General features: G+C 48.4%; 1 protein-coding gene across 1 annotated transcript in view; it reads right to left on the bottom strand.

The window, feature by feature from the left end:
* Positions 1–1,987: 1,987 nt before the first annotated feature.
* The window catches only part of TTC22 (tetratricopeptide repeat domain 22), a 31,391-nt gene continuing 23,027 nt past the window's right edge, over positions 1,988–10,351 (bottom strand). The window contains exon 7 of the mRNA XM_078073096.1: positions 1,988–3,800. Within this exon, the coding sequence (XP_077929222.1) occupies positions 3,753–3,800 (48 nt within the window). The 3' untranslated portion in view covers positions 1,988–3,752. The remainder of the gene's footprint in view (positions 3,801–10,351) is intronic.

Below are 10,351 nucleotides of genomic sequence, written 5' to 3'. Positions count from 1 at the left end.
TGCGCCAGGGCGTGCCCGCCCCAAGCCCCGCCTCCTGACTTTCTTGCCAATCACAAAGCCGCTCTCACGGAGACTGCCCCCCCCCCCCCACCACTCTAGACTCCTGTGAGAGGTTTTCCGGAAGTTTAGCTGAGGAGAAAGAGCCCGGCTCTACTCCACGACCATAGATTGGCTTGGACTGCGAAGAGTAAATTACCGTTCCGGAAGTGCCCTCTAGGATTTAGGGAGGTGTAACTCTATGATAAAAGCCTGGGGTTCCCTCCCTCTGCCAGGGGCCTCCGCACTCTCGAAATGGAAAGGCTGGCTGCGGTGTAACCAAGGCAACAGTGGGCCTTTCCGTTTGGAATCTACCCTAGGATTTTACAGGCTTTCAATTTAAATACATTAAAAATTTTTAAACAGAAAAAAATACCTTCATTACAAAGTCCAAGACAGTGTTTAAGACACTAAATCAAACTTTAATTCACAAAATATTTTTTTGAGCAGCTATCATGTATCAACCACTTGGAGAAACTGGGAATAGTGAACAAAACAAACAAAATTCCCTGCATTCAAGGTGGCTTACATTCTAGTGAAAAGAGTCAATAAATCAATACGGTGAAATTTGGAAGGGGAGCAGGAACTCAGTAACCAAAGGTAGTATTTTTATGCAATTAATTAAAATTATTGTAAAAAAATCCATGGTAAACAAAATACCAAACTTCTAAATAAAGACAGGATCCATCAGTATCCATCCATAGAGAAAAAAAATAACTATGAAAAATGAATGGGTTGGAGGCAGAGTGGTTGCAATTCAGGATGATCAGGGAAAGCCTCATCTCAAAAGTGACATTTTGGCAAAGACCTGCAGGTGAGAAAGCCTTGCAGCTATCTGGGGGAAGAATGTTCTAGACACAGGGAACAAGCACACATGTCCTGAAGAGGGAGCTGTATATCATGTAACTCAAGCTAACTAAGAACAGATATAGTCTATTGAGTGCCTAAAATGTGCCAGACCCAGTGCAAGACACTGGCCCCAAGAAGCTCTCAGACCCCAAGATCTGCCAGGAGCAACACCATATGATCAGTGTAATAGGGGCCGAGGAAAGTCCTGTGGGAGCGTAGGGAAGGAGGAATTCACTGAGGAGGTGATCCTTGAGCTGAGCCTGAAGGATGAGTCGAGTTTCCCAGGACAAGAATGGTGGTGGGAGCGGAGTGGAATGGCCAGGCTGAGGGACCAGGACGCTCGGGCAGGGAATCAGGAAATGAGCTGGTATGAGGGAATCGTGGGGTGTCAGAGGGTTTACTGCTCCTAACACAGTGCTTGCCACACAGGCCAAAACAGTGCTTCTCAACCTGAGCTGCACTGAACTCACCCTGTGCCCCGGTCCCCCTGCCCAGAGATGCTAGGTATTAGTCTGGGGTGGGACTTAGCATCAGTAGTCCCCCAGATGATCTAATGTGCAATCTGGGCTAGTTCTGCTGGTCTACAGGAAAGGCACTGGACAGCCTGGTGGGGCATTGGGTTGCAGGGGGCAGTGTCGATGGGTGTCATCACCTTGGCCCTACAGTGGAAGAAAATACCGCTTGGGTGAACCCCACGACTGGCATCTACCCTCCAGCTAGGAGGCCAGGCAGAGCTGGGCTGGACTTGAGCTCTTTTGCTCTAAGAATGTCACTGGGCCTCTGCAGCTCAGCACTGTGGTCCAGGCTTTCCCTAAGGAGTGCAATCCTAAAGGTTTTACTGAGGCAATATTCCCCACGCCTCCTCTCTGGGAGCAGGAGGTGAATAATCTTCAGTATCAGGATCCACAGTAACCTTATATTTCTCCCTGCTCCCATGCATGTTATTACATCCTTTCCAATCCTGGAAACACCAGGCATCCGTCCTCTGCACCCTGATGTGTTAATTATTTCTCAATTAGCAGTTCCCAGGCTGTAGAGCATAGTGGTGTGGAGAGGCCTAATGACTTGCCGTGTTTATACACCCCCACATCTTCAGAGCACTTTACCAATGGTAACTAATTAATGCTTACGACCCCCTTGGGAGGCAGGCCGAGCACTGCTGCATTTTACTGTGAGTTTGCAGGAGGTTTTGCAGCCTGGAGCCAGCCATGGTCAGAGTAGATTTGCTCCCCATTGAGAAAGTCCAGGGGTGGTGGAGACCCAGAATCTAGCCCTATTGCCACAGCAATTTCTGGTATGACATTTTAATCAATTACTTGATCAGTTATTTATTGGGTTTTTTATTTATAAAGTTCATTCATGATTAGAACCCCACAAGTTCCATAAAACAGAAAAAAAAACCCACAAAAAATTCAATCATTCAGTGTCATAGAAAAAAAACACAAAAAACCCTAAAGCAAAAGGACTCCACACCTACCCTGGTGCTGCCCAGTCTTGGGGACAGACTATGCACTTAGCAGTTTGCTTGCACTGGCCATTGGTCATCAGACTGGGAGCTCCTTGGGGGTAGGCACAGGTTTTGTTCTTTTCTGTATCCTTAACCTTGACCAGAGGGCCTGACCCGGTTGGCGATTAGCAAAGCGTTTTGCTTTTTGATTGTTGTTTTAATATATCAATGAGTAATGAATAGATAGATAAATAGATAGTTTGTCTCTTCCTCAGGTTGGACCCCTTCCAAGGACACACCGAGTCATTCCCTCATCCAGAGCCCATGGCCTGGCACAGAGGGACTCTGAGTATGTGTTGAATGAACAAGTGAAGTCAGAGTTCATGGCGAGCTTCCTGACCTCAAGCTGCTCATAATCTCCTGGAGTGTCTGCCTCTCAAAGTGATGGTCCCAGGATCCTGTGGTAAGAAGTTGTGAAGAGCCGAGAGCAAGAGCTGTACTGCACGGAGTGGGGAGTGGGATCACGGAGGGCTTCTTGGAGGAGGGGACCTGGAGATGGACCTTAAAGGATAACCAGGAGCTTCCCGGGATGACAGGGGAGATAGAAAGACAATGTAGTCAGAGGGAGAGCAGGTGACCACTAGCTGTAAGGAAGAAGGCTGAAAGTCTGGCTGGAGCACAGAGCACACTTGGGCATCGTGGAAGCACGACTGGGAAGGCTGTGGATGCCAGTGCGCCAGGGCCTGCTGGACCAGCCTGTGAGTTTCTGTTCATCTCTGAGCTACAGTGAAGTGTTTTTCCTCAAGATTGATACTCCTCTTCCCACCAACACACATCTATTTTGAAGCTTAGCCCAAAACAACTCCTCGGAGAAAATCCCTGGGCATTTTGCGTTCCACTCTACAGCATGAGTTCGTTATAATTTGAAAACAAGCATGATTGTCACTCCAAGAAGATGGCTGCTTCCTCTGCTGAAGACGCCGGCCAGTGCGAGAAGCCAGCCTGCAGGAAATGGAAGGGCTTTACACCAGGGAAGGACACGGGCAGCTGTGTTTCCTCGCCCGAGTGAGGTGTGAACTCAGATGGGAGGAAGAGGATGGCGAGAGAGGCGGGATGGGTGACGCCTACAATGGGCCAGACCCGGGCAGAGGTGGGAGAGGAGGGGACAGACTCCAGGGCCCTGGGACAGGCCACCGGATGGACTCCTGAGCCCACCCCCGCCCCATTAGCCCAGCCCGGCCCACACAGACTGGACTGGAGGGGAGAGGGCAGCCTTGACTTGGAATCCTGCCGGCCACTTCCAGTGATGTGACTTGGGGTCTCCTGCTTCCTCGGTTCTTCATTAGTAACACAGGAATCATGAGGCACACATAGGGCCATTGTGAAGGTTCAATGAGAGATGTAAAGGAAAGCATCTGGCTCATCCTTCAATCCATTCCACCTCGGGCAACACCATGGCTCCCCTCACCTACCATAAAGAGAGAACCATCATTCTGCTGCTGCCCATTTCCTTCAGACTCCCTACTCCTGCCACCACCACATGACACAGATCTCTTTTGTCTTCAGCAGCCTCTTCTCCTTGGACCCAGAATGTATCACTTGTTTACTTGTTTTGTGCCTAAGTCTAGGGGTCATTAGAGACCAGAAGGAGGCTGGGAAGGTAGCCCCCCCACTTTTAAAAAATATTTTATTTATTTTAAAAGAGAGAGAGTGTGCAAACAAGCGGGGTGGGGGGCAGAGGGAGAGGGAGAGAGGAAATTTCAAGCAGATTCCTCACTGAGTATGGAGCCTGACTCTGGGGCTCGATCTCATGACCCTGAGATCGTGACCTGAGCTGAAATCAAGAGTCGGATGCTTAACCGACTGAACCACCCAGTTGCCCCAGTGGGCCCCTTTTTTATCCAGAATCCTCCGAATTGAAGAGTGTGACTGCCAATCATCATCATCATCATCATCATTCACATTTATACAGTATTTGCTGTGAGCCAGGGGCAATATTAAACGCTTTATACCATATCTGATTAAATCCTTACACTAGTCCCGTGAGGTGTAAGTATCACTGTTATGTCCATTTTACAGATGAGGCAACCAAGGCTTGGAAAGTTTGGTTAGCTTGTCCACAGTCAACACAACTAGTAAAAGGGGGAGAAAGGATCATCTCCAGGTCTGTTTGGTGCAAAGTGATCTCCACACTCACAGCCTCCAATGTCAACTTATTTGTATCAGACGTGTCTTGACCCATAACCAAATTTGTAGGAGCGATCAGCCAAACAGGTCATTTCTGTTTGGCTGGGTCCCCTCTGGACGCCCGCTCTTCAGGGCCTGGCTCAAGGGCATCCTGTTAGGGATGCTTCCTTGAAGCCCACACTGGCAGGGACTCTCCCTCTCTTGAGACCCCTCAAAATTGTGTCTGTTCCCTCTCTGGGTTTACAGCTGAGCATGCACACGCAGTGGGGCAAACAGACCTGAGTGCCAATCCTCACTTTGCCACCCACTTACCATGTGCCTGTGTGGGATACTCAACTTCCCCGAGGCTCACATGCTGCAGCCTTAAAATAGCAGTGACAACTTTCCCTTGGAGTTTGATGAAGATATAAAGGGCTCAGCACAGCGCCTGGTGCAGAGTCAGGGTTCAGGAGTGTTTGCTATTATTATTCTTATTATTGATGATGAAGGTACCTGGCTGGCACAGTGCCGGGCACACACTGGGTCAGGAGCACATACATACAAAAAATTCATCTCTCTCCCCACATCTGACCAGCCTGCCAGCTCCCAGAGGGGAGGGCACATGTCATGTCCATTGCTAGCCCTGCCACAGTAAATCCGCTTACTCTGTTAAAAGGTTTTGCTCTTTTCTGCACATAGTAAATCTCTATACCTATTTGCCAAATTAATGTCTTTATAAATAATTCCCTCAATTCATAGGAATGCTGTGTTAAAAATGCAACAAAACAAAATCCTAGTGATAATTAATCTGTCATCCGGGAAGTCCTTTTCGAGCCCCTGCTTGGGGTGAGCTCCGCAGAGCACCGGGGACAGCCTCAAGACTGGGGCACAGCGTAGGTGCCCCAGGACAGAGCAAATGATCACACGTCTGTGAGTATGGCTGTGATTCCAGCAGGCTGTCTGGTCACTCTCATCTGGGAGGATGAGGGAATGGAGTTCCTTCCAACAGGCCCAGAAAGGCCCTCGCCCTTTCTCTTCGGTGCACTGTTCGAGTTAGATGTGAGTGCGGTGAGGTGGAGTTTGTGCCTTCTGAAGCTGCTGGCTCAGAGAGAGGGAGGCAGCGTCTGGATCCAAACACACCTGGGTTTGCTTTCTAGTTTCAGAACTTATAGGCTGTGTGACCTGGGTCAAAGGACTTGACCTTTCTGGTCTTTGGCTATAATACAATGGGGTCAGTAAACTCTTTGAAATGTTGTGAAGAGCAGGCAAATAACATTACAAAACAACTTTGTAAACTGAAAGTTCCATATGAACACTAGTAACAGAAATATATTCAGGGACACCTGGGTGGCTCAGTCCATTGAGTGTCGGCCTTCGGCTCAAGTCGTGGTCCCAGGGTCCTGGGATCGAGCCCCGGGCCCCACGTCGGGCTCCCTGCTCAGTGGGGAGCCTGCTTCTCCCTCTACCTTCCCCCCCACCCCCACTCCCTGCTCATGCTCTCCCTCTCTCTCAAATAAATAAAATCTTTTTTTTTAAAAGATTTTATTTATTTATTTGACAGAGAGAGACACAGCGAGAGAGGGAACACAAGCAGGGGGAGTGGGAGAGGGAGAAGCAGGCTTCCCGCTGAACAGGGATCCTGATGTGGGGCTCGATCCCAGGACCCTGGCTGGGATCATGACCTGAGCTGAAGGCAAACGCTTAACGACTGAGCCACCCAGGTGCCCCTCAAATAAATAAAATCTTAAAAAAAAAAGAAATTTATTCAGATCATTCTTTTGTAAGATTAAATGTGTAACGAGATGATGACTTTTAAGTAATTAAATGAGATTATGTATGTGAAGCGAGGGAAGGGCGTCTGGTACATAGCACTCAGTGTAGGATTAACTATTATTAATACTTCAGTATGGCCCTCACATCTGCCTCTCCACCAGCCAGCAGCTCTTTCCCTCCACGTCCACATGGCTCCCTCCTTCCCCTCTTCCAGGTCTATGCTCCATTGTCATCCTCACAGCCAGGACTTCCCGACACCCTAATTTTCACTGCAATCCCCACCGCTGCCCCCATTACTCCCAAACCTCTCTTTCTCCCTGCTTTTTCTCCTTCACAGCATTGGTTACCATTTAACATAGTAAATGTCTTAGTTTTTTTGTTTATTTGCCTAGACCAATGGGCACCAAACTTTTTTTGTAAAGGCCCAGAGAGTAAATATTTTATGCTTTGCAGGCCATATGGTCTCTGTCACAACTACTCAACTCTGTTGTTATAACATGAAAGCAGCGATAGAGACTTGGGAACAAATGAGCATGGCTGTGTTCCGATAAAACTTTATTTAAAAAAAACAGGTGGCAGACTGAATCTGGCCTGTGGGCCATAGTTTGCCAACCTCTGGCCTAGATAATTGCCTGGTGTATTGCAAATGCTTAATAAATATTTGTTGAATGAATTAATTAGTGAATAAATGAATAGAGGAGCACAAAACATCTGGTAGTGACTGGTACACATCTGGTACTCAATAAATGCACATTCCTTCCTATTTCATACTTAATAAATACAACAAGATGGGCCATGATGTACTGCATTAGAGGTGTGAAGAAAGTGCCCTGGGAACATTGCAGTGGTAGAGTCTTCCTCTTGGGATGAGGGAGGGTTTTGACGGTGTCTAAAGCTGGACTCCTCCAGAAGCCGACCTCGAGTCAAGGATGCCGGGGCAAGTAGATTATTTGGGAGGTGATCCCAGGAAGCACTGGAAGGGGGGTGGGGAAGTGAGAGCAGAAAACGCTGGAAGTGAATACAGGGTGTGGTAACAGACTAGCAGTTTCCTGCTGTGGGCAATGGGGCATTAAAGCCAACAGGACCACAGGGAGACTGTGGAACATGCTTCAGATTTATCCTGTTCCCCCACCCCACCCCTGCTTATGAGGCTGGGGGATTTATCTTCCAGTTTCCACTTCCCATTGGTTGAAGGTTGCTCCCAGAGGCATCAAGTACCCAGTGCTTCCGGTCAGGTGGAGAGTGGCAGGTGCATGCAGCAGGATGATCTTAGCGGGTGCCTGGTGGGTGAGGGGGGAAGGGAACATGGGCGGGCACCGAGGTGATATTTGAGCTGGCCTTGCAAGATAAATACACGCCATCTTGTTTAGGATACTGTTTTCAGGACTTTGGTGCCCATGGCTAAACCTAATCCTAACGGGAACACTTGCTAATAGCTTCCAGCAGACAGTGTCTTCTGTCCCTTGCACCCAGATGGAAAACTCTGAGGGAAGGACTCTGATTGGCCCAACTTGGGTCCTGTCAGCGTTAGGAGGGCGGGATATTATGACTGGCAGCCCTCTGCCACCACTCAGAGTGGGGAAGGACATATTAGAAGCCCAGGAAGAAGAGGCGTGGTGTCCCCAGAGGGCAGGGTGCTGGGCAGATGAAACAATAGATCTCCACCACAGTAGGGCTGTTTTTGTTTTTTCTTTTACTTTGTGGATGACACATAAAGCTCACAGAGGAGCTGCAGTTTAATGAAACAATTTACACACCAAAATAGAACAAGCTCCATCACAGAGCTATTGACTGTTCTTGGAAACATAAACATGAAAAATGCGTTCAGATTTTCCGAAGCGTTCAGTTTATAGAGCAACTTATGTGATAGAGGAAAGAGTAATCTAGACCCTAAATAGTTAAAGAGCCATTTGTTAGTACTCTTTAGCCTGCCTACATCCCAGGTAAGTGTGGAGGGACCTCAGGAAAGTCATTTAACCTCCTGGAGCCTCAGTTTCCTCATCTGTAAAATGGAGACAGTGCTGATAACACAGCTAATGGGCTTGTGGGATTAAATGGGGCAAGGTGTGTGAGATGTGTGCTAGAATGACTGACCCATGGCAAGTTCTCAGTAAGTAGTTTCGATGGTTAGGATGATGATGATGACTTTCTTTGACTTCCCATCAGGAACTTCCCCTGCTCAAATTGTTTTTCTGTGGCCACCTAGAGGCCAGGTGGGGCATTTCCACATCTCCACAGGAGTTTCTGCTCACCTGTCTCACCAAGAACATCCTCTGCCTCTCCTCCTCATCGCAACACGGGAGAGGTAGGAAAGTTGCCCCGGGTAGGTGGGACACGGTGCGCCTCGGCAGGCTCACCCGTGTGCAGCCCGGAGTGAGGAGGAGCCGGGGCAGGAAGGAGCTGGCTGTTAGGGTGCTCGCTAACTCCACCGGCAAGCCTTGCCAGTGATTAGGCCCCCGGAGCCCACAGCCGGAGCAGGAGCAGGGAGGGTTTCTCCCTGGAAGCACGCCCGCAATGCTGGGGATCTGTTTCCGTCTGCTCATTTTACTGCTGAGTTGTAAAGTGCTAAATGTCATTATCCTCCCCTTCCTTAAACAAGAAAAAAAGTTAACAGCCTGAGAAAAGGAGATATTTCACTTCATTTGGCATCCAGCCACCATCATCCACACAGGGTGTTCCCTTGGGGCCTGATTAGGGATGAGGAGGAGTCCTGTTCTTCTCAGCTTTCAGCTCCCAGCACCCACTCAGTGCTCTCGGCTGGGTGCCGGCAGCTGCGGGCTGGGTCAGAGCTCGGCCTGCCCATTGGCAGAGTAGCCAGAGCAAAGTGACTTGTTCAAGCTCACCTTGCTTATTAGGGTCTGTTCTTTGTGGCCCCGAAGGTGAACTTGATAGTGATAGTAGTAATGAAGAAAAGATCTTTTTCTTTCTTTCTTTCTTTCTTTCTCTCTTTTTTTCTTTCTTTCTTTGCTTTCTTCTTTCTTTTTCTTCTCTCTCTTTTTTTCTCTCTCTCTCTTCTTTCCTTTCTTTTCTTCTTTCTTTCAAGATTTTATTTATTTGAGAGAGAAAGAGAGAGAGATAGGGAAAGAGAGCACAAGCCGGAGGGGGGGGGGGTGGTGGGGAAAGGGAGAAGCAGGCTCCCTGCTGAGCAGGGAGCCGGATGTGGGGCTCAATCCCAGGACCCCGGGATCATGACCCGTGCCGAAGGCAGACACTTAACTGACTGTGCCACCCAGGCGCCCCTCTTTCTTTTTTTAAGATTTTATTTATTTATTTGAGAGAGAGAGAGAGATAGCGACAGAGATAGGGAGAGAGAGCACAAGCAAGGGAGAGGCAGAAAGAAACAGACTCCCCACTGAGCAGGGAGCCCAATGCGGGGCTTAGGGCTCCATCCCAGGACCCTGGGATCATGACCTGAGCCGAAGGCAGACAGACGCTTAACCGACTAAGCCACCCAGGCGCCCCAGAAAAGAAGATTTCAACTCAATAGTGGGCCACACTCCGCAGACTTAAGATCTGCTGAAAAACGGAATGATTCCCTCAATAGGTAGTGAGTTGCCTGTCTTCCAGGGGCATGCACATGGTTCAGACACTCCGTTCAGAACACTCATTGATGAGAGGAGTTTTGATCTAGATGGAGAAGCTGGAAAAGGTGACGGCTAATGTTCTTTCCAACACTGAGATTCTAGAAACCTGTAACTGAAAAATCTTACCTGTTTTCACGATCATTTTTTCCCTTTTTAAATATTATGTTATATTAGTCACTATACAATACATCATTAGTTTTTGATGTGGTGATCCACGATCCATTGTTTTCGTATAACACCCAGCGCTCCATGCAGTACGTGCCCTCCTTAATATCCATCACCGGGCTAACCAATCCCCCCTCCCCCTCCCCTCTAAAACCATTTGTTTCTCAGGTCCATATTCTCTCATGGTTCATCTCTCCCTCCAATTCCCCCCCCCCATTTTTCCCTTCCTTCTCCTAATGTCCTCCATGTTATTCCTTATGTTCCACAAATAAGTGAAACCATATGATAATTGACTTTCTCTGCTTGACTTATTTCACTTAGCATAATCTCC

This window comes from Halichoerus grypus, chromosome 5, assembly GCF_964656455.1.
Source record: "Halichoerus grypus chromosome 5, mHalGry1.hap1.1, whole genome shotgun sequence".
NCBI lineage: Eukaryota > Metazoa > Chordata > Mammalia > Carnivora > Phocidae > Halichoerus > Halichoerus grypus.
This window is presented reverse-complemented; position numbering and strand designations above follow the sequence as displayed.